General features: G+C 32.9%; 1 protein-coding gene across 1 annotated transcript in view; it reads left to right on the forward strand.

The window, feature by feature from the left end:
* Positions 1–5,600: 5,600 nt before the first annotated feature.
* The window catches only part of GLIPR2_2 (Golgi-associated plant pathoproteinsis- protein 1), a 29,020-nt gene continuing 8,298 nt past the window's right edge, over positions 5,601–26,322 (forward strand). The window contains exons 1-7 of the mRNA XM_035731519.2: positions 5,601–5,783; positions 5,835–5,881; positions 5,932–6,012; positions 11,398–11,570; positions 15,451–15,525; positions 18,250–18,417; positions 21,088–21,150. Coding sequence (XP_035586032.1) covers positions 5,966–6,012; positions 11,398–11,570; positions 15,451–15,525; positions 18,250–18,417; positions 21,088–21,150 — 526 coding nt within the window. The 5' untranslated portion in view covers positions 5,601–5,783; positions 5,835–5,881; positions 5,932–5,965. The remainder of the gene's footprint in view (positions 5,784–5,834; positions 5,882–5,931; positions 6,013–11,397; positions 11,571–15,450; positions 15,526–18,249; positions 18,418–21,087; positions 21,151–26,322) is intronic.

Consider the following 26,322-nt stretch of genomic DNA (forward strand, 5'->3'; position numbering starts at 1 on the left):
AAAAATGGGGATTTGTGCAGACTGTAGTAATTTAAGTAGTTGAATTCATGAGTCAATCTAAGCTAGACAACCGTCGACAAGCCGAAAGCAATAAACGACCGTTTTTCATCCTAACAGGAGACTCCTCAGAATTGCGCACCCATGATCCCTTATACGAGACTCAAACCAATGATCTTCAGTCCCACACATGAACGCTTAACCTCTAAATCACTGAACCGTCATCAAACGGTGTTAATGTCAAAATGATGAAATAAGAAAATGGATAGAATCGATTATTTTTGACTCTCTGATATTGATCATTAAGTAAAATATACAACTTGAAGTAGACTTATTTCTTAATGTTTACGATAAGTGTCAAGCATTACTGTTCCCTATTATTTGTACTTGAACTATTGTGAAGGGTTTATGCTGCGTTGCATAACACAATGAAGTGTATTTGTTGAGTGAATTTTGAAAAACTATTATGAATATGGTTGTGGATAGACATCTGAAATTTCGTAACCAACTGGAGTGTGTTATTTTATTAAATACAGACTATCTATTCCACTCACTTCTGTCGCTTTATATATCGTGTGACAAAAAGTAAAATAAGTACAATAGAAGTCGTGGATACGAAAATATTTCCAGATACTTTACAATATCGTATTTAACATCTAAACAATACTGCTGAAATATTGGATGAGTTGCTCTACTCACAATTCCATCCTCTCGATTATCTAATTTATAAGTGTTTTACACAATTTCATTGACATATTTTTCTTGTATATAGACAGGAAACGCTGGACCTAGGTTTCGGTCAGTTTGGCTTTTGTGAGAAAGGTGTATTTGCAATCTCGAGTGACCTGATGCTCTGTGACAGATACGATGCCGTGTAACACAGGTTCAGAGTGACACCTTACTGACGAGTGTCAAACAACATGAAAGCTATATCCATTGTTTTCTGTCTACTACCTCTAATCAACACTTTACATGTGTTGAGATTGGTTGCGTGAGAGTGTTTTGTTGTTTGTTACTATAATCACACATCAGTATAATTTAATGCATTTACTAGTCATCGCATGAACACAGGACATCAGGTTGATATCTTAAATTATTTTAAGGGGATTAATAAACAGTCAAGTTTCAGTCTTTTGACGTTCACTGACGCCATCTCTCGTAGGCGCTCTTTCAGGTTAGATGTATATTCACAATATTCTATTTTAAAAAATTAAATTTATTTACACTCCAACTATACTATACTGATGCGTGATCGTATCAATTTCCAATTAAACTCCTTCACGTAATTAATTTCAAACTATTTTGTAACTATAACTTTCAAATATTATTGGTTGTAAGCTGTTGACGAAAATCAAACAGTGCTTTGAAGTTATCAATGGTGATCTAGCTTAGATCAACTCATGAATTCAACTTTAAAAATACTATAATCTCCACATATCCCCATACTGAATATAATCACGTGCTTGCTAGTGAGTAACTTCAAGATGAAATTGCTGGTGTTCTAGTGATAAGCTCTGATCGTTGGAGTCCAATTCGTGTCGTGTGGATACAATTATCTACCTCAGACAATAGATGAAGTAATGCGCAATATCATGATTCGATGGGTCAAAACAACGTTTATTTATTTATTGATTTTAACACATAGATATTGGTACAAGGAGGCACCAAATACATATGCGCCACACAGATTTCATTTGATATGTCTGAGGGATGTGATACTACCCGGGTGCCCAAGCCGACGCAGGTGGTTTTCTTAGGGGACCATACCCGGAGCCTTTGAAGGTCTGATCCACAAGGCAGTGGAGCAACGTAAGGAGATGCATTCCCATGGTAGCCGGTGACCAACGATTGGTTCATACGCCATTTGTTCCTTCAGGATACTGGAGCCCATGTGCACCATTGGTTTGGAATCAGGGTTTTCCAACTCTCCTAGGTAGACTCTCCATGTCCACCAACCCGGGTAAAGCACTGAACATTCGCCTTTCGTCTTCTCAATTTCCTAAACAACTCCCTCGCCAGGAGAAGGCAGTGAGTAGGACTTCCCTGGCAGAGGCTATATACGCGTGACCATGTGAGAGCATTTCGAGAGGTAGAGCGAACTCTTCCCACTCTCAGCCGTACCAAGGCATTAGGGGGCGACTGAATAGTCCCATACTAAGGCTGGATAGTTATTCAATGCTTCTAGGTTTCCATTGGTAATCTTGGTTAGATCGATTCATGACTTCAACTATTATTAGAAAATTGTTGAATTTTTTATCACCCCATGTAATTTACAATTAGTGTATGTTTATTTGCTTAAACGAATATTATTTCCGTCATATTAATCAATAATAATAATCTAATGACTTCATCAACAAAATACACATAAACATCATTAAATCATTAAAAAACATAAAATAAATGAACTGAATGTTCTTACCTTTGTAATTTATACCAATGTAGTTTCTTTTAGTTAGAAAATATTATTATTGTAAGTGTAATGAGTTTTAACTAAATAACAATGATAATGTTCATTTATTTTTATTAGTTCATTATTTATATTAGGATGATCAATATTAGAGTAACTTATTATATTGTTTAGTATTCATACTTTATCAATATGAGTAGTACAACTACATTTGATTATGTTGAAGTATTGGTAAAACAGATTGAATGGTATTTTTAACTAAATTTATAATTTTCATAGTTTCAATGATCAAGCGACCTTAACTAGTTCACTATTGAAAACTTAGAAATACTGAACGGCCGATTTGTCATGGTATGGGACTGCTTAGGAGTGAACACATGACTGCAAACGGAAATCGAGCTTAGGACCTTTGATATAACACGGGAACATTTGACCTCTATACCATTGAGCTGGCATCCAACTATAAGATCAAAAGCGTTAAGTTAAATTTCCGCCTGAGGGTTTGTGAATACGACTTAATGAGGTGTCCCATACAAGAACGGAATTGTTGTTCATTGCCTTCTGGTCTTTAATGGTGGTCTAGCTAAGATCATTTCGTGGTTTAAACTGAGAAAGTTGTACAAACCTCACAAACCGCTTATACTAACATTTAAAATTATTATAACTAATACATTTGCATATGACATAGACATTAAGAAGATAAGTAGTATATAATTATGAAAAAATCTTAGTGAAAACAAATGTTTCGGGAATTCATTCGGTGTTGTTTGTTTGTATCTTCACATTGTTGTTTAGGACTGCAATTGATCATTCTCTTGTTGGCATATGTGAAGGTGGATTTGTATTTTCTTTTCATTCAATATTCAGTGAACAAATAAAGACGAGAGTGAATGTCAACGACTAAGTTTCTTCTAATAAATCAACAATCATATTGATATTATCAACTGTATTCCATAGGGTGTATTTGGATTGCTAGGATTTGCTCATATATGCGGTGTTTCGATCGTTGTCCCTTTTATTATATACAAATAAGTTATGCTGAGTGATCTGTTAAAGCTAATTTAATTGTTTCTATTTAATACAATATTATCGCTGATCTGTTCTTCAACATCTTGAGATCTCCTGTGGATTCAGAAACATATGTGAATAGTTGATTGTGCTTGTTTCACTCTCACATCTAGTCGTCTGAATGTTTTCCTCAAATATACTTCATTACACTCATCAAATTTACTTTTATGGGGACTATTTTTTTTATATTTTTTTCATTGTTATCATTTCCTTTAGTGTTAGTAATGCGGACTAGATGACTAGAGCAAACATTCAAATTGTTTAAATTCCAGTTATTCAGATTATTTCTAACTGTAGTTTTTTATCGAATAACTTCGACATACCTGATGCTCAATTTCTATCCAAACTTTCAAATTTTGACGAATGTTCACACAAAATTGTTAGGAAGTTTTTCTGAGACAGTAAATAGATCTCTATATCAGAGTCATGCATTTTAATGAGTGCCGTAAATATTGGTCGAATGATCGGGGGCCATAACCTTGAGATTTTTTGCGTTGATGTAACTCGCAGATGTTTATATTTTCTAGTGTGTTGCAACTGACAACTCACTATCCGGATTTTTAATAATAACGAGGAGTTGAGAATATCATTTGTGCATGCATCATTAGTGAAGCATGGAAGATTCTAATTTTCGACAGAATTCATTGATATTTTGAATAAAAAGAGAACAACCATGCTTTCATGAAGTTAGGGTTATTATGAAGTGACCTCAGTTTGAGTATTTATTGGATAAAGTATTGTTAACATCCAAAAGTTTCTTAATGTAGCAAGCTATAATTGCCTTCAAACTAATAATCTGCAGTTTTTATGAGGGAATCAACTGGCTCGTTTCAATAAATTAACCGAAGATTTGTTCATTAATATGTATACTCTAGCACATAAATAGTTTGTGCAAACAATTCTATACACTTGAGTATCAACAAAACAATTGAGACATAGCTATTCATATATCGCTTACATACATAATAAATATCGAGATTAATAATGTACCAGTATGGTGTATGTTACTTAAGTTGACAGACATTAGCAGTATGTAACACCAATCTGAAGTGGAAATCCTGGCAGTAGAAGACTATGAAAGTCGAATTGAAGAAAAGAGAAATAAAATTAGAAAGGAATTATGAGTTTTAAAAATTACATAGAATGTGAAAGACACGTGATGAAAATTTACAAGTGGAGCATTCAATGTATCATTCTTATATTTTACCAACATACTGTGTAATTTCGTATTAAAATACATTCGGTCGTTCTCGCCCGAGTTTTCATTCATTACATCGTGAAGTTTCACTTAGTTTAAAGATAATTGACATCACTAAGAGTAGTAGTAGTAGTAGTAGTAGTAGTAGTAGTGTAGCGAATACGAACACGAGTGAGGACAATCGAATATATTTAACACACAATTACAGGACTTGTTAATAAAATCTAACAATCATAAAGTAAATGCTTAATTCGCAAAATGTCCATCAGTTGTCTAAAAATGACTCAGACTTCATTGCTCTTGCATTTTCATACAGATTGCATTCTGTTTCCATTCTTTACTGTTCGATCCACTTGTCTCTCTGCTACCAGACATTCTGTTCACGACTAACGTCATATACTACTTATGTCGATATAAGTAGCACACACCACAGTAGTAGTAGAAGTAGTAAAGTTAATTATATCATTGTACAATATTGAATAATTAGAAAATATGTTAAAAGATGCTTATCCAAACTATATATTCAATTATTGATTTGTGTTATCAAATTGGTTGATTTATTGAATCACAATTACGTCTGTCAACATACTATCTAAATTATTTCTAAGTTATCATTGATTAACACAGTGCCTTACTTAGTTTAATATTTTGCTTTTATATATATATATATATATATATATATATATATATATATATATCACTGCATATTGGAGCGAATTCCTCTGAAGTTGTAATTGAAAAACAGTACTGTTCTTTTATGTTTGCTATTCTAATTCACATGATAGAAATTACCAATCATTCTGAATGATACTTTTAAATGGTTAGTTAGAATTGAATTCAATCAACCTATAAAAGTATTGTAAAGTATTAGATTGACTAATTTAATTAGATTATAAATTGCCAATTATAATATCATGTCACTCATTAATTTATCATTAATGACAACTGTCCAAGAAGATTAAATACAAAAACAAAAAAGAGAACTACATCAGAGATATTTCTTGTTCACCGCTTCTTTCGTTTGAAAACAAAAGAAGAAGGATCTTATTTTCATAATATAAAATATGTTTACTATATAATATATAATTGATTGAAAGATATGCAGTCAAATAAGTACGACATATTTGTATTCTCAAAATGTTCAACTATTCACTCAATAATTAGTTCTATTGTTGTTTTTTTAAATATAATTGACATGTGTATGTACATATGTATGTATATAAATATAAGATTGAGTAATTCTATAGTTTATTCAATTAAGTGGTTATCATTTAAACTTATTTGTAAACGATAGAATGGTGGACGAACAACTGAATCATGATGCATTGAATGAACATAATCGGTAAGATGGGATTTTCTTTGTTGTTCAAATTTAACTATTTATATTATTGTATTAACTTACTGTAAAGTATACTTAATTAACTTAGTTTATTTATATAAAAAAGGATTGAGGATGGGTTAGATAGTATAGCCCCCAAACGCCCTGGTATAGCCGAGAGCGGGGTGGGTTCGCCCTCCCTCTCGAAATACTCTCACACGGCCACGCGTATACAGCCTCTGCCAGGGAAGTCCTACTCACTGCCTTCTCGTGGCGGGGATGTTGTTTACGAAAATGAGAGGACGAAAAGCGAATGTCCGGAGCTTTAACCGGATCCCAAACCAATGGTGCATATGGGCTCCAGTATCCTGCAGGAACAAATGGCGTATGAACCAATTTTCGGTCACCGGCTACCATGGGAATGCATCTCCTTACGATGCTCCACTGCCTTGTGGGTTAGACCTTAGGTCAAAGGCTCGGGGTGTGGCCCCCTAAGATAACCACCTGCTTCGGTCTGGGCACCCGGGCAGTAACGCAGCCCACACGCAATTAATGAACTGAAATTGTGTGGCGCATATATGTTTGGCGCACTCCTGTACCAATATATATGTGTTCAAATAAATAAATAAATAAGATAGTATAGATCAAACGTCTTACACCTAAAAGAAACTTTCATTGTGTACTTCCTGATTTGTTTTTTTTTTGTTTGTTTTGCTTTCAGTTATTTAGTTATACTTAGTGCATTATGTAAACTGTTTTGAGTTTATTTAGTCTGTGTAATTTCATGTTATGTATAGTTGACTGAAAGTGTGTATTTATATTTGGGTTTGTATATATGGATAACGTTCAAACTATGTTTTGACCAAGAGACTTTACTAATAAATACTAAATCTGGTGGAGTTTTGTTCTCTGAGCTGGGTGGTTTGGTCATGGAGCTTTCATCGTTCTTCTGAACGACATCATCAGCACAAACTTCAGGTGGAAGTGAAGTGTTCGAATTTCTCTATATGTGTTTCACAACTTGTTCTGTGCACCTCGATGTTGATTGGTTCTTATTGACCTTAAATTTGTCATTGTTTACTTCTTTGTTTTGGTTGTGTCTCCCATTGTTTTGATTTTTGTTCCTCTAGTTGTGCATGATTTTTCTGATTGGTTGGTAAATTGGATTAATTTCAATATGCTTGTTGAATTCTGATTGATCCAGCTCAGAGAACAAAACTCCACCAAAATCATCCACCTGAGCTACAAATCTTCTCCACCATCTCAAAGTACTGATTCAAATGACAATATCTTTCACAGAATATATATATACATATATACATGTTTTCAAGTTGTATTATCCTATGACTGATATTGAGAAATGTATTTTTATTGTTCTTTACTGTCATTTTGTACATTCTGAACAAATTGCTTGAATATATTCTATTAGTTGGACACTTTTAGTGTATCTGTAGTTCGGTTAATAGTAAGATCTATACTGTTTAATGATTGTTATTTTGATTTACCAGGATTCTATTTTTAATGCTTATATTAAGATAAGTACTAGGTTTGAGTCTCAATAAAAATATAAGCACTGATACAATGATACAGTCATCTAATGCGTTCTATGTAGGATGAAATGCAAATCTTTTATTCCATTGTTAGCCGCAATGTAAATTCATTAAACTATTTATAGGTAGTTTAAAACGAAAGAACAAATACTCAATAGCTGTTAAATAAAGGTAAATTTTTCCATAATTTGTTGGGTTTTGGAATTAAAAATGATCTCATTGATTAAAATAATAGAAGTCTTCATGACAGACATAATATAGTTGTAGCATTCTAATGAATACAAAACTGAATTCATGGCTTTTTAAACTTTCGTAGTCATAGCAGCTATTTGGTTCATATGAAGCAAATTTACAGGAGCTATCATCAAATCAAAAGAAATTTATTTTCAAAATAAGAATTTATGGAGATTGTAGTATTTGAACAGTTGAATTCATGAATTGGTTTAAGTAAGACCATCAGTGAACACTTGAAAGCACTTGATAGCCGTATCGTTCCAGCACGAGATTCTTCAGTAGTGTATGTTCACAATCCCGCACTAATGATCAATTCTGAGATAGATTTTGAGGATTTATGGGGATGTATTTATATGAAGAGTTACTCATACTGATAGTCAGATAATTATCATTGGTGGAATTGATAGACTGTAATTCTATGTCACTAATTAAATGAAATCTAATCAATCAAACATCGAATTACAACTGTAAAGTTTAAGGATGTCAAACTAAGCACGAGACTTAAATATTCGGATTTCAATCTGATGTAAGAATATCAATTTGAAAAGCTGAGGATTCAAAGGATAGGAAGAAATCGCTGCTCAGTAATCCTAAATTAGATGATTAGAAACACATTTATACTATAAAATACTGTATCAATCATGCATAACACAACTGTTCATTATATCCTAAGTAAAATCTTTTTATGCTTCTCTTTAATTTGTTATGATCTGACAACATTGTCTAATGAAATTATTTAGTTTTCCCATACTGTTTTAATGAATAATTCTATTTAATTTACATACATGACACTTATGAATCACCTTGACCAAAATGACATGGCATTGATTTGTTCACCTCTGTTTTTTTCTTTTGATTAATCGCACATAATATATTCTTGTGTTGTTCCTCTGTACTATTTAAACTTGGATTAAATTTGATTTGGTTATTTATTCTCTGAAGAAGTGGACTACACCAAGTCACGAAACATCAGAAAATCTAATTTTTCTATTGATTGGGATATAACAAATATATTAATCTATTTATATCTGTTTGACTACTGTTCAAAGACTAACGGAATAATATAAAAAGAATCATTTCCTTGTATTTCTATTTAAGATAATTAGTGTCTTTTGTGTGGATTGTCATAATTTCCAATACATCAAGCATATTAAATATCAGATTACATTTTATTTTAAAATAAACTGATATCAAGAAAACAAGGAAAATGTTGACAATCATGAACTACAAGATTCCAAGTTTAATTAGTGGTTGTAAATTTTTAAGTTGACCATAGTTTGATTGTATTGCTCATAGTAACAGTAGTAGATTGATTATTTCACATCTTGAGTGCTGTTAGAGTTATGAGGGCGGTTGCCCACACCGCAGAAGGGTTCTTCTGGAGGTACCTGAAGAGGAAATTGGATTAGAGGTGGTCTTAGTGACCTGAGAGCGTGACCGCAGTGCCCAAGGGACAACTGCTTGAGGTCGGTCACACACGACCTTTTTATGAGTAATTTTTGTGTTAGCTCCGTACTTGTTGAGAGTTTTCTACCGGAGACGGATAACCGTGGGATAAGACAAAGTGTGCATTTTTGGGGTCAACCTTTTCTAACCCCACCCCTCCTTGTGGGAAGGCAGCATCGTTGTCATGCCGGCTGTCTGAAGGAAGCACCTTACTGCTGTCACACCTCTGTACAGTCAACAGTACGACTTCGCCTTCGGACCTTTGGTCTGTTGGTTTTAGTCTTACCGCCCTTCAACAGACCTGTCTGACGTGGTAGGACCTTGAGGAACGGTTGTTTCAGCCAGTATAGCTCGGTTGCTTTATCACGATAGGCAAGCGCGACCACCGCGTCAAGGTAGCAACAACGGTTAGGTATAACTGTATTTTATTACGCATAATGTAATATGATAATATAATTACAAAAATGAGTTAAATGTTCCACAGTTTTAGATTGTCTACTCTATCTCTCTCTTTTTTTCTTTTTCATTGAGAACCTTTCATTGATTTTTTAAATGTAACATGATAGTGATTCTGTGCATAATTCATATAAAATAATTAACAAAGTGTTTTTGCATATGAAAATGTATGTATCATATTAAATGAATTTAATTTATTATAAGATTTTGTCAAATGGAATAAACTAAACTTTAAAAGTTAAAGTATTTTATTGATTTCGAGACGTTATTTAATGAAAATATCGTTGTTTGAATAACAAATTGATTAGTTAACAGATAGGTTAAGTGTCCGTGAATTTGTAGTGTATACCTTCCCAATGTTCAGTTTGTGTTGGATATCAAGCATTCCAGGGTTGTTTTTTTCGTTTAATTGATGAGTGAGAGCCGCATATAAAAGCATAAGTTTCACTATGAATTTCATCTTAAGCTCTAACTTTTCCCTCCATTTGGTGTTTTCATCTGGTAGGTTGGTAGTGTTCAGTGTGTTCATGGAAGAATTATATAAATAGCTTTAGATAATTGAGATAACAGACTTAATGGAAATCTTACTTTTTTGCTAGATATTGATTATCACCGTATTCATAGGGTTGGGAAGATTGGCGAATTTTATTAGGACCAATTATGTTAGGTACGAGGTAGGTACCCACAGAAGACGGTGGAAGATTCCCCCCCTCCAGTGTCACGAATTGATTGAACTTAGACTGGTGCACAAGTGAATCCCAACTTAGATGTCTAGAGGTCAAGTGTTCGCACACAATACCAAAGGTCCTAGGCCGGACTCCCGGTTGTTGGGTCATAGATGCGTACTGTTAAAGAGCCCAATACTAGTAAGAAACAGTTCTTTTTCCAGTTCTTCCTGATTCTCAGTGGTTGTCTAACTTTGGTCGATTCATGATGTCAATAAATCTTTACACCGGAATAATAAATAAAAGAATATCATTTCATCATAAACTTTTTAAATGATATTTAATTATATGTGCTTGAAAGTTATCATCAATATTGTAAGTGACAAAACCGACCGAATATAAGGACTGTATAATAATTCATTTTAACAGTATATCATATATGAATTGGACTGATTTCAGCTAATGTATTATGAAATACAAAGCATTAAACTCTGTAGATGAATTGAATTTCTATGAAATGAATATAGTTAATACTTATAGACATTATCACAACTATATATTTAAAAGTCACTTTGTGAATACTTCAATGTATATTCAGTGTAGAACAACAAGTCTCTTTTCTGATTAACTAAAGTAAGATCTTGATTTTTCTCTTCAATAAAATTTAATCTATTCAAATCCAGTTCTGTGAAACTAATAGACAACTTATACGAATATTCGTCAAGATTAGAACAAATAGTTTGACAGAAATTGGGCGCCGAGTAAAGAGAAGTCATTATATGATGATTTTGATTATTACCCTGAAGAAGTCCAGACAAGTTAGATGGACGAAACGTTGGAATTATTTAAATTTCAATCGTTGAGATTATTTCAAATATAATTTTCACATATAATAATAGACAACTGTCTATCACTTAACATATAATCTATGTAAATTTCAAGTAGCTTACATTGTAGAAAGTAATTTTATGAGCTCTTTTATTTACAATGAAAGTATATACATACTTTATTTACATGATAATAAGAAATCCTATATTGTTTATCTCTTATACATTCAGATTACGTGCATTACATGGATGTCCTCCACTGAAATATGATTCAAGACTTGCTAGAGAAGCACAAGCTTGGGCTGATAATCTTGCACGTATGAAAATTATGAAACATAGTATATGTGATGAATATGGTGAAAATTTGGCAACATCACAATCTACTGGGAAAGCGGAATTGACCGGTTGGTTATAGTGTTTAGTTTAATTTATTTACTGAATCTTAATTGAATTAATAATAGTAATAATAATATTAATTTATATTCTGAAGATAATAATTACAGAATTCACGCTAGTTTACAGGTATGATCAATTTGATATAAATAGTAACATTAGATGTACAGAACAAACATGTGATAGAAGAAAGTTTTAAGTATACTAGTTCAGTAGTTGTTTAGGAAGTACATGTATTACAGCGATCCAATGCACCAGCCGGCAATTTTTAATATTTCTTAAATGGACAGCCCGTTGATTTATGAACGGAGTAATTAAGGTCATTTCGTGTGCCAGATCGAATTAATGATAATTATCTACAACTAGAGAAATTAAAACGGAAACAGAGAGCACGGAACAACAAAGTAGTAATTACCAAAATATATCAACCAGGTCTACCTAAATGCGTGTCTCATGTGACACAATGATATACTGTTCATGTTATTCAAATTAGTTAAACTTGCTAGGGATGGGGTTACCATAAAGTGACAGCAAGTAGGTGGTTTTACTTAGGGAATGCACTAATAAAGATGGCTAAACATTTAAAGTTCCCATAATATTACTTGTGGAATGAGATACACTTACAGATGCTAGATCATTCAATGCATTTTCAAAGGAGCAGTATGCATCGATGCAGCGAACAAATAATGGGAGTGATTTTATCGTACGGATAGATTGTGGTAGGTTATTCCAGAGTCTAAAAAATTTGAAATAAATACAATATTTTATTTCGATATACTGGCTAGATTTCTTTTAAAAGATAGGTTGTAAAACACAATGAGTTCTTCATGTTGTTTAATGAAAATGATGATAGAAAAAAAAAGCTTAGTTTGAATTATTTAAACCGTTGGTTTCTATGGATATTTATAATTTATCGAACTCATGAGTCTATAGAAGTTAGACAATTATTGTAAACCTAGAAGTATAAGATGACTGTTTCATACTAGTATGAAACTACTTAGCAGTGCTTATCCATGACCTTGTAACCGGAAATAGAAAACAGAACCTTTGGTCTTACATGCAAACAATCTAGCCCTTAGACTATTATTAACCCTGATGAGTAATTCCATACTAGGATGAAACGGCTACGCAGTGTTTCCAGATTTCTAATGTTTGTCTAACGGATTGATTCGTGATTTTAATGAAATCCAACAATTTTTGGAGCCCCATACTGACATTTATATTTTAAGGGATTTATACTACTTGGTAAGAAAGAAACTAATGTTTTACCATTGCTGTACTAGTTGAGTTATTATTCTGTAAGACGCATTGTTTCTATTACTTCAAATGAATAGCGTTGAAATACCACAAAAATGTGTTTAAAAATTAAATGTTAGCTAATATTAGATGAAATCGATCGTATTCATCAATGGAGTAAGGATAATGGGTTAGTGGTGTCTATATCTTGTTAGATTAACCTTTAATGTATGTGAATCTTGACAATTAGAAAGTTTAGACAATTACTCAATATTGACTTTATTTTAATGGTAATGATCTGATGAACATTAACTTAGGCTAACGGCAACTGAAATTAGTAATCGAGATAAATGTCGAGGTAGTCACCTTACGTGACTGTATTTCATCTTAAAATATAAAAGTGTTCAATATTTGGGCTTTCTAATATTTTTTTTAAAAATTGTATCCGCAGATCAATAATTAGTTTTCCTGTATGATTCACTATCTTCGTTTAAACTTTTATTTTATTGCACAATAATTTACGGGTTCTTCAATGTGTTGAAGGTTGATTAGAACTGTTTTGTTTTAATCATCTTATATCTACGAGATTTAAAATTGATTTTCTTATTTGGCTATACTTTTTAGTCTCTGTAACTCTACTACCATGATTGATATTACTTCTGACCAATTAGAGTACACATAGTAATTTGTGCTTCTCTGAAGTCAGAAATATCAGGTTTATTATTGCACGAGTTTTGAGTTATGATAGAGTGTAGAACAATGGGGAATTGATTTGATATCTATCACTGGTTTTTGATTGGACCTCAGGTTAGAAACAACTTGAGGATCAATAAGCATTGAGGACTTTTTGTTGTTCATTGGTTGATATTTCAATTGGTAAGTCGAAGGTTCTCCATCCCACTGACGATATGGGTGAGCTAAACTGATAATCAGGCTTACAAAAGGTCATAAAACTACTCTCCTTTAATAACTGTCTGCTTTCACATGCTCAGATATAATATCAACAATTTGTTTTTTCCATTACATCAGATGGTTTCTGTTCCATTAATAAATCGACTGAAACAGTAAACATCTTGGTTAGAAATTGATATGTGATATTTCTTTGACATTTTGTCATTCGAAGGCCTAAAAGCGTCGTTATTCTTTTTATCAAAAATTAATTGGTACTTTTCTGTGTCGATATTGATAGATAAATATTTGAAAAGTATAGTAATCTTAAACTGGATAAACTTTATAGGAATTAATAACTAGAGTATGATATAATTGTTTGCAGACGAATGACTAGAATCTTTTTAAAGTAGAAAATTTCTTTCATCTAATGATGATATTATTTCAGGAACAAATATATAACAAAGAGGGGTTTTGTGGATGTTATAGTAATTTAATAGTTGATTTCATGAGTCAATTGAAGCTATAACACCATGGAAACCTGAAAGCGCTGGACTCCTCAACAGTGCTCATCCAAGACTCTGCTTCATGAGATTCGAACCCAGGACCGTCGGTCTCGTGCGCGAACGCTTAATCTTCAGACCAGTGAGCCGGCATCCAACGGTGTTAATGTCTAATTTCAACCAACCCACGAAATCGCGCGACCGTCAACCACTGTCTTCAGTGAGTTACTATCTCACAACAGACCCGGTTGAACACAACTGGTCACGACATCTCACTAGAACTCCAGGAAAAACCTTTTGGAGACCCTCACTAGTGAGCATATATTGATTAGTATCAGAAAAAGTTTTGTAGATATTATAGTAATTTGAGAATTGAATTTTATATAGGATGTAGAATCTACGCTATTAAGAAGAAATCGGGTTATCTCATTTTTTGTTCGCACATATTATTTTTTTCTTTAGAGAATTATTTCGATGACATTTCCATAATTCAGTTTTCCGTAATAATATTGGCTAATACCTGTTTAATTGTCATCGTTTTCAGTTTGTTAACTTTCTTATACACACTGCTAATACAAAAATCGAGTTGTTCCTTTACGAACTTTATATCTGTACAAAATATAAATTTCTTATCTATTAATGTGTAAATTATTAAGATTGGAGTGTTGTCATGTCCGGTTTATTTGAGTTCCCATACTTTACGTTGTATGGCAATAATCTCCAGTTGTTCTTTAATAGAATGTACCAAAACCTAACCAGAAATCCCAGTACCTCAATTACACTTATGAGATAAGAAAAATACTATAATAAAACTATTCATTATCAAATCTAATGTATAACAAATGAATTCCAATCTTTGAACCTTATTCAATCTATATGTTACATGGTTTAGTTTTTGCTAATTGCATGAGTTTATCAAATTGTCTAACAATAAAGTCAAACTCTTCCATAAACAAAATTAATCAATATAAAATACATGTTGGAAACAAAGGCTTTACATAAATACCAGGAATTATAGAGATGTTTCTATTTTTGTGAACGTTTATATATCATTTCAATGGGTGTTTTGAAATGAAATGAAACGAAATATGAACATAAACCATAAAATTGTTACATAATTTTCTTGGTTGGAGAATATAATCCAAATTTGTTTCTTTGAATAATTAATTCAATAATGTTATCTCGGTGTAAGAGTAATATCTCTTGACTTATTCATACCTAACCAATCTGTAATGTTAAAAATAGATTTTGTTTTGTTTTATAGGGGCTCGAGCAACACAAAACTGGTACAATGAAATTCATGATCACAATTTTGATAAACAGTTTCAAAGTCAAACAGGTAGGAATAATCATATATGACAACCAATGTTTTATGTTTATCAGTGTTAAGCAAACTAACAGCAATCCGTGGTTTAAAACTTGAAAATTTAACGATTTCCACAAAACTTCCATACTACTAACAATATACAAGTGCTCACTAATGGCTAACGTCAATAGGTAATTACAGAAGTTTATAGTGAGAGGCCATGATTAAGAGAGTTCAACCAGGTCAGTTGTGATACAGTTGTCCACAAATGGCAATGGGAGATTCTCGAGCAACACTGTCAACCGACACCATTAGATGTCGGGTCAGCGTCCTAAAGGATAAACGTCAACTCGAATTCAGGTAGGAATGATCTATTCAAATCTGTCCATATATGACTGGTCAGAAGGACTAGCTGTCAGTCATCTGTGAAGAAATTGGAATGAATCGCAGCAACCGGAAATTCGCGTTGATAATTTTGTTCAGAAGAACAATAAAGACATCATGACCAAACAATCCTGCTCAAAAAACGGAACTCCACTGAAAAAACAAGAATCTGTTTGACGGATTGCCGACAGATATTGATTATCTAAGAAATATGTGTCGCAACTTCATAGGATTGACCAACGAACGTATGCACATTGATTAGAAAATTGTCAAAAGCTTTCAAAATTCATTGGTTAACTACCCTTCAATAATTTAATAATGACTGACATGGGCAGTCAATTCTCAGAGTTCTTATAAAAAATCTTGACTAGTAAAGTTCAAATATGGTGAGTGTGATGCATCAAAAGAGATTAAAAAATGGTTGGACCACATCACGAATCGATTGAACCTAGACATTAAAACGATTGGATGACGATCCGTTGACCATTTGTCGGTCTGTACTTTTAGATCTGAACATCCAAAGTTCGATTTTCGGGGAGGGGAGCTGGATATTTCGTACGGAAAGATCCCATGCAAGAAAAAAAGATCTGTTCAGTGGTTCTCAGTTGTCTAGTCGAAACCACCTAGTGATGCAAATTATAGAGTTTAACAATGGTCACAAAGTCCTTATGGTTAAGATAACTTTTGTTTCTAACTATTTACGCCAAACTGACAGTTCCGAAGTTTTAACAAATTTCGTGCACTGAACCTTATTTGTTTTATGAATTGGTTTATTAACTTAGATCTAATGAATTTATTCTTCTCTTATCTGTAACTGGCTTAAATTTAATTTCCTAAATAAAGCCTTTTTCCTTCTAATGACTTAATAAATGTCAATGAATTCATTTGATCATTAATTGATTCCTAATATCATCGTATCATAAAGGATCTATGTGTCTCACATGGTCATTGACTTGTTCAAGGTCAACCACAAATGTAATAAACCATCAAAAGTATTATTGTATAGTTGAAAACTTACATTTTTAGAATAATGATTCAAACGAAAAAAACAAACATTCCGTAAACTAACTTATTTACTTTCAATGGTTGAGATCATGAGTCAATTGAAGCTAGATCATCATGGAAAACTTATTTACATTATTTCATAGATATGCTATTTTCAATGAATTTTCTGATTTAATAAATAACCTTTTGAACAAATTAGTTTGACCAGCTTGGCTTTATCTGTTCATCAAATATCATAAGCCATCTTTTCTCAAATTGGTTATATAGCGAACGAGAACACAAGTGAGGACAATCCAGTATATTTGAATGAAGAAATACAGGATATCATAGTAAAATCTGAGAACTAAACAAAAAATAGTTCATTTGCAAAATGTCAACCAGTTGTCTCAGACTTCAATATTCCTTCATTTATACACTAATCATTCTCTGTTCTCTTTCTCTTTTCTTCAATCTTATTCACCTTCTGCAACATAACTTTAGTCGAAATCTATATAATCCTAATCAGATGACGATGGATGTTAACGCAAAAGTTACATATATGAATACATAGATCTACTGACCACACAACAAAATAAGAAATACCATGTGTGCCAAAATTAGCACTTACTTACTTATTTATGTCTGTTACTCCCAATGAACCATAGGTCGCCGACCAGCATTCTCCAACCCACTCTGTCCTGGGCCTTCTTTTCTAGTTCCATCCAATTCTTGTTCATTTTTCTCATGTCTATTTCCATTTCCCGGCCTAATGTGTTCTTTGGTCTTCCTCTTTTCCTTTGGCCTTGAAGATTCCATGTGAGGGCTTGCCTCGTGACGCAGTCGGGTGCTTTCCTCAATGTGTGTCCTATTCACTTCCAGTGCTTCTTCCCGATTTCTTCCTCCGCTGAGATCTGGTTTGTTCCTTCCCACAGTTGGTTGTTGCTAATAGTGTCCGGCCAACGGATCCGAAGTATTTGGCGTGAACAACTGTTAATAAACACCTGTATTTTCTGGATGATGGCTTTCGTAGTTCTCCAAGTTTCTGCCCCATACAGTAGAACTGTCTTGACATTTGTATTGAAAATCCTGACCTTGGTGTTGGTTGAGAGTTGCTTTGAGTTCCAGATGTTCCTCAGTTGTATCAAGCTCATGATTACATTACTATTGGATTAGAATAAAATATAGTAACTGTCTATAAATCAAACAAAAACTTAAGATTAAGGAAGTAAATGAAAACGAATAATCTAACCGTTCATAATGATAAATTTTAAAAAATTCTAGTTATAACCATATGAAACAAATTATAAAACTAATAATTAACTACATTTGTTAAATTTTTATTAAAGAAATGCACATAATGATTATTTTACTTCTTCTCACTAATATCAGGTCATTTTACGCAGGTTATTTGGAAGAATACATCAAAAGCAGGATTTGGCATTCAATATTCAAATGATGGACATCATGTCTTTGTAGTAGGACGTTATGAACCAGCTGGGAATGTATATGGTGAATTTCAAGAAAATATACCTCGACCTATCCATGGACAGTCAACTCGTAAGTGATCCTTAGAAATTACAAGATTAGTTAGTGAATATTAATTACAGTACAGACAGATGACACTGAAATCATTCAGGAGAAGTGAGAGTTAAAGTTTACTACAGTACTGAAGTAATTATTTTCAAATTAGTAATTTCAAGATTTTATAGTAAAGTGTAAATAATAATAATGACCATTACCTAACAAATTTGAAACTGTCTACAATATGATTGCTTTTAGTAATCAAAATTACTATATCCGGAAGACAATAAGTGAATCGTAACCGTTAGGAATTACATATGGACTAATATTATACGGATATTCTAATTGTATGGCTATTAAATAACTATATATATATTCATATTCCTCTTATTATAAGCTTTTATTTGACTAATTGACTGTTATCCTACGATTTACTATTCTTGAGATATTCCCAGTTTATTAGTAATGGTCTACCACAATCACAGCCACATTTTAGCTTGATCTTGTATAATTGTTATTTTCTATTTTATAATATGATGCGGTCTGGTTTGTTTGTATATAAACCCAGTATATCTGAAATATATGATTCGTGTCGCGGGAGCTGATATTGGCATCCTGGACTCAACCGTTTGGGTTTGGTGAGAAGCTATTATCTCTTTAGATCAATAAGAATTCTAGGCTGCTCGTATAGATTCATGAGTGATTAGTCTGATCGTATAAGTCGATGTCTGTAAATGGTGGTTGTATCACGTGATATAATTAGTCGGGTATATGGACGTAACAAAAATATCTTGGATAAACGAAGAACAGTTAATCAAGTATAGAGTATCAAATTTTTGTCACCATAGCAACGAGTCAAAATGAAACAAATCTCTTATGTAGTTCCGTCTACTAAAGATTCATTAATTTCTAAAAAAAGTAAAACAGCGGTTATAAAATTTAGAAGAAGACGTACAATTTGTTAGCTTTCTTATCTACCGATTCTCCATACTATGTTTCATTTATTCACTAAGAAAAAGAAACACTATCATGGTTACTCCAAACGTCTTTCAAGATTCATTTGATATTGTTTTATTTGAATCTTCCCATTGATGTTTTAGGACTGAAATTGATCAGTCTCTTATTGGCATATGTGCATACTGTGTGTATGCCTCGATACTGCCTTAATTTACAAGCACTTTAAGCAACTCTGAGATGCAGGTACATCCAGCTGACGAGTCCCAAACAGGACGAAACGCGCGTCCTGGATTCCACTGCTAGCCACTATCCATCTTTGCTTAAAATGCTTATCTTTCAAGATTGATAGAATACTCCTACCTCTCTCTTAGAAAACATATAAATATGTAAAGTATTCGCTTAAAATGTTTTCATAAATCAGTTTTGAATGATTAAACAAAAATTCTGATTCAAGAAAAAAAAAGTGTTTTCAATTTAGTTTTATTAGCACAATGAGAAAATTATTTTTTTTCTTGTTTTGTTTTAATTGATGGTACATTATTTACAAAATAAAACAAAAAACGTTTATGATTGAAAGTTTAGTGCAAGATCTTACTTCAAAAGAATCACAAAAGTGTTCTGACTGAAATATTAAATGTCATCATCTTAGAATTTTATAAAATGAAATGTATTTATAACTAAAATTAGTGATAGATTAAATAACATCGATTAAACACTTCATTTAGTTATCAGTATGTGCTCACTAGTGACTAGTTTCGTGAGGGAATTCTCGGAGTTCTAGTGAGAAGTCGTGACTAGTGGAGCTAATCCGTGTCGGGTAGAGACAGGTATCTACCTCAGTGCAATGGAAGTTGGTCGTGCAATTTCGTGGATTGGTTGATGTTAGACACTAACACCACTGGATGCCGGCTCAGTGGTCTAATGGTTAAGTGCTCAGGCGCGAAGCCAGTAGGTCCTGGATTCGAATCCCGCGGGGTGCGGGATCGTGGATGCGCACTGCTGAGGAGTCCCATACTAGGACGAAACGGCCGTCCAGTGCTTCCAGGTTTCCAACGGTGGTGTAACATCAACTGACTCATGATCTCAACCAAAAAAAACTTCATTTAGAATTAAAATTTATAAGTCAGTTAAAGCTAAACTGCCATGGAAAAGCTAAAAGCATTAGACGGTTATCTCGTCCTAGTATGAGACTTCTCATGAGTGTACATCCACGACGAGTCCCATGTTAGGATGAAACGGCACTCTAGCGTTTCCAGCTTTTCCATGTTGGTCTAGTTTCAACTGACTCATGAATTCAATTTTTAAATAAATGTAATTGATTAAACACTTCATATTTTTTTAACATTGTACATGAATATAAGAAAAGTGATGAGATTATAATTTATGGACGACCTTTGAGAGACTCTGGACTGACCTTGAGAGTATCCACCTAATAACTAGCACCAAATGAGGATTATAAACCTGTTTGAGAAATTAAGATTATGATTTACAGTTCATAGTAAAGATTAGAAATTAGATTTAGGAATTTCATCACGAACTTACATTAGCTATAAAGGCAAAACTCTAATTAGCCAAATGTATGAATGAATTTCGCGCCAAAATCCAAGACCTGTTATCCCAAATCTGATTGGTTCATCCATAAATTATAGTCTTACCAAAAAAATTTTAAAATGTTCAATGTTCAGTATTTAATATTTTAAAAAAACCATGTCAAATTGATTAATTTTAAATAACCATTATTTATTACAGCTAAATCCAAAGAATTTTCTTACCAACATGATGAACCAAATGGTCCAAGAAGAACCTGTCGAGGTAGATTTGATTGTGAAATTAATAATTTTCCATTTGTATAAGTTTTTATCATAGGAAATTAAGATTGAAGAAGAACGGTCCTAAAATAAGTGTATAAATCACTCCTATTAATATAAAATTCATATAAATGATATTCTAAAATGGTGTGACATGAATTAGGACTGTAATGACTTGGCTTTGAAACAATTCATTAAGATTCATTGATCAATCACTTTATTAACCGTTATCAAATAAATTTCAACGGTGTATAAATTCAGAAGGTAACATAAAGCGCTGACTATAGTTTATTTTATTAGATAGCGCATATAGCAAAATTACAAGTAAACCAAATGAATTCGGGAAGAAAGGCTAATATGCCTGAGTAAGCGAATGCAGAGTCAAATATATGTATATCTCAAAATCATATGAGTGTAGCATACGGATATGTTTATGGGAAAGCAAATGATTCATCCAGTAATGTATAAGCGAATAGCATTTACGCTAGCGAGATATATAAATGGTTAGGCCGTCACATTTGATCAAGTATACCTATTTATACAAATATGATAGTAATAATATTAGTACAAAGAAATAGACAAATTATTACAGTTTGAATAACACTGTCTGTTAAATAAGTTAGTAAAAGAACCCGACAAAATTGAACGTAAACAAACTTAATTGTTGGAGAGGTGCTGAAGAGCCTCGGTGCAATTCATGATAATTAGCTTGAATCTATCTCAATCTGTATAATGTTTTGATACAAGAATTTGTAAAACCTGAAGTTTTCCTAGTAAATATATAATTTAAATAATGGAAACTATTATTATTTTTAATACTATCATTACTATTATTACTGTTGTAGTTTCAACCATCATTTTTAAGTTCATTAATCTGATATAAAGATCTATCCTTTAGAATATAAAACATTCAAGAATGTTTCGTAAAGAGACTTCTATAGTTTAACTATAGTTTAAATTAAATCCTAATCACATCTAGTCAATAATTTGAAACTAGTGTGTACTGGGTATATGTTTAGTCTTCATTTAAGACACTTCGTAAATCACAATTGATTGATCACTGGGTGGTGATCAATGTCATGTGTGTCAAGTCCTTATTAGTGCAGATCGAATGCTGTCGACCAAGTTGCAATGTGGCCACCAATCTAGGTGACCCGTCACTGTGTGCACTATGTTGAGATTAGATGGTGGTTGGAGGTAGTCGACAAGAAACCCTGGACTCGGGTTTCGTCCTACACGGCACTCGTCATCAAGGTGTACCTGTAATCTTCAGGGAACTGGTGCTCCCCGACGGATTCGACCCTGTGTTACTCAGCTTCACAATCAGAGACGTTACCACTGAGCTATCCGGGTGCTGACCCACAACTTTAAACGGGATTAAAAGATGTACTATAGAAATGAGATAAAACATTTATCCATTACTTTTGATTTTTATTAATTCTTCAGTGATCACTGCTTAATGACAAAAAACATTTTAATCCCAGATTATTTCAGTCAACTTCTACATTTAGTCACTATAATTAGTTTTCTGCTAATTAATGGAGTTTTTTGACGTTATTATATGCACAGTTTAAAGAATTAGCTACTCATTTTGTTTTAGTAGTAGATAGAGATACATACAAATTATTCCAATGATTGTGAAAGGTTTATATTGAGTTAGACTTTTGAAGTATATTCAAAATGGTGGAAAATCATGTTTTATTTTTAAAGGTTTCGATTGTTAATACTCAAAAAATTACAAAAATGGGGATTTGTGCAGACTGTAGTAATTTAAGTAGTTGAATTCATGAGTCAATCTAAGCTAGACAACCGTCGACAAGCCGAAAGCAATAAACGACCGTTTTTCATCCTAACAGGAGACTCCTCAGAATTGCGCACCCATGATCCCTTATACGAGACTCAAACCAATGATCTTCAGTCCCACACATGAACGCTTAACCTCTAAATCACTGAACCGTCATCAAACGGTGTTAATGTCAAAATGATGAAATAAGAAAATGGATAGAATCGATTATTTTTGACTCTCTGATATTGATCATTAAGTAAAATATACAACTTGAAGTAGACTTATTTCTTAATGTTTACGATAAGTGTCAAGCATTACTGTTCCCTATTATTTGTACTTGAACTATTGTGAAGGGTTAATGCTGCGTTGCATAACACAATGAAGTGTATTTGTTGAGTGAATTTTGAAAAACTATTATGAATATGGTTGTGGATAGACATCTGAAATTTCGTAACCAACTGGAGTGTGTTATTTTATTAAATACAGACTATCTATTCCACTCACTTCTGTCGCTTTATATATCGTGTGACAAAAAGTAAAATAAGTACAATAGAAGTCGTGGATACGAAAATATTTCCAGATACTTTACAATATCGTATTTAACATCTAAACAATACTGCTGAAATATTGGATGAGTTGCTCTACTCAGAATTCCATCCTCTCGATTATCTAATTTATAGATCAACTCATGAATTCAACTTTAAAAATACTATAATCTCCACATATCCTTATATTGAAAATGATCACGTACGTGCTAGTGACTCACTTCAAGATGGAACTGCTGGTGTTCTAGTGAGATTCTCTGATCGTTGGAGTCCAATTCGTGTCGTGTGGATACAATTATCCACCTCAGACAATGGATGAAGTGTTGCGCAATATCATGAATCGATTGAACTTGAACATTAACACCATTGGATGCTAGCTCAGTGGTCTAGGGGTTGAGCGTTTGTGTGCAAGAATGAAGGTTCTTGGTTCGAATCTTGTATGTGTGGATGCACACTGCTGAGTCGTCCCATAATAGGATGGAACGACCATCCAGTGATCTACGTTTTCATTGGCAGTCTTGCTTAGATCGATTCGTGAATTTAACTTTTAAAACAGAATGAATTCCTGATGTTCTGATTAAATATTTGTTCTTGCTTTCTTCGAAACCTATGTGTATTGACTTTGTAATGACTAAAAATTTTGAGAAAAACTGATTGAGATGTATGCTGACAACTTTATATTGTGCTAAATATACAGTATAGAATAAAATTATTATTATTCATTTATAATCTATCTAACGTTTGTTTATATCTGTCAATGATTGAAGGTTTACAGTTTAATATGGCAATTTCAAAACATTCTTTGATTAGTGTATTTTAATGTGCTGCTATCTGCTAATAATGGTAACAATTCAATTCTTATATGGACACGTTTCAGTAATGTAAATGACCTGCGATTAGATCACCAAGTCCGTAACCATAAACATTGATCGATTAGATGTTATAGTAAATTTTAAAATATTTATTGTCAATTACATCGTTTTGATTTACACTACTGTGACCATAATATACATTTAACATTTAATGCATATACCGGTCATCAATCATGATGAGTTGAATGAATATCGCCTGTCTAAATAATGACAGGCGTTCAGTTTCTATTTTTAAAATAATTAAAACTTACATACCTTGAATGGAATGATTGAAGTATATAGAACAGTCGGAAAGTATCTAGCAATAGAATACAGGATGCTCATTTTGTTCTATTTGAGATCCGACAGCTGAATATACCTGGTACCCAGCTTACAATTCCCAAGTAGGAAAAAGCATACATCCTAAATGTCAATGCCTGATTCATTCTATCCATTCTACATAAACTTGTGTCATAATGTCTATAACTAGACAATTCTCACAAGATGCAAATATATTAACAGAGATTGATCAAATTTCAGTGAAAAACATCAACAACAGGATAATCCTAACCATTTCAAATCGAATTCATTGAGATATATGTTGAAACTATTAATAGCCTTTAGTAGAAATTTGCCGGAATGTTATATGTCTAAAATCATGAAAATTTTGAGCACTTTTATAAAATTTAGATATAAATCATTTAAGCTAAAATTGCTTAACCATCTATCCACAAAGAAATACCTTCATGTATATAGAAAGTTTATGGCTAAAGTAAAATATAATGAATTGGAACCTTCATGTCAGTGATTCAAGTTATAAATCAATTTACTGATCATGATATATTTTGTCTCGTACAGTGTAGAATTTGACAAGTTCCTTATCTCATTCTTGATCATTAATCATTGAGGTTTGATATAAAATTTAGAAGAGGGTTATTAGAAAAATAACTATTTTTCGAATACTTAATGAATACAGATCATTGAATGGAGGCAAATATAGTTTATAAAGTTATTTATTTCTTGTTCGACCAGATTTATTCTTTCAGGTATCACTTCTTGTAGTGGATGTATTAGAAATTCATTTGAAATAAGCTACTTTTCTTTACTTTAATCATTTATTAGAAGGGGTTTTGTGGAGATTGTAGTAATTTAAACAGTTGAGATCATGAGTCAATTGAAACTAGACCACCATGGAAAACCTGGAGGCACAGGACTGCCGTCTCGTCCTATTGTGGGACTCCTCAGCAGTACATATCCACGACCCCGCCTCGCGGGATTCGAACCCAGGACCTACCGGTTTCGCGCGCGAACACTTAACCGCCAGACTACTGAGCTGGCATCCAACGGTGTTAATGTCTAACTTCAACTAATCCACGAAATTGAGCGACGCATCCACCATTGTCATCAGTGAGTTACTATCTCTCAACAGACCTGGTTGAACTCCACTGGTCACTACTTCTCACTAGAACTCCAGGATATATATCTTGAAGCCAGTTACTAATGAGCATATGTTGATCAGTATCAGAAGGGTTTTTTAGGAGATTCTAGTAGTTTCAACAGTTGAGATCATGAGTCAATTGATGGATCGTGGATACGCACTGCTGAGGAGTCCCACAAAAGGACGAAACGGCCATTCAATGCTTCCAGGTTTTCCATGGTGGTCTAGCTTCAATTGACTCATGATCTCAACTCTTTAATCATCTACTTACTTGGAAGTTTTCATTGACATTTTTAAACAATTATTTGATCCCTTAATCCTTTATTCATGTTTATTATTTAAGTGATAAACTTTAATAATAAGTCAGTAAAATAATTTTGTTTCTGTTTCACTATTAATGCACTATCTTTCTCATATACATCCTTGAACAAAAACAAAATTCAGCGGTAATTGTGTGTGTTGTGTTAGTCACAGATTGATAACAATTGAAATATCATTGAAAATCAATAAGTAATCCGCACTAATGCACTTCAGCTATGCCAAAAATGGAACAGTT

The sequence above is a fragment of the Schistosoma haematobium genome, chromosome 1, assembly GCF_000699445.3.
Source record: "Schistosoma haematobium chromosome 1, whole genome shotgun sequence".
In the NCBI taxonomy this organism is placed as follows: domain Eukaryota; kingdom Metazoa; phylum Platyhelminthes; class Trematoda; order Strigeidida; family Schistosomatidae; genus Schistosoma; species Schistosoma haematobium.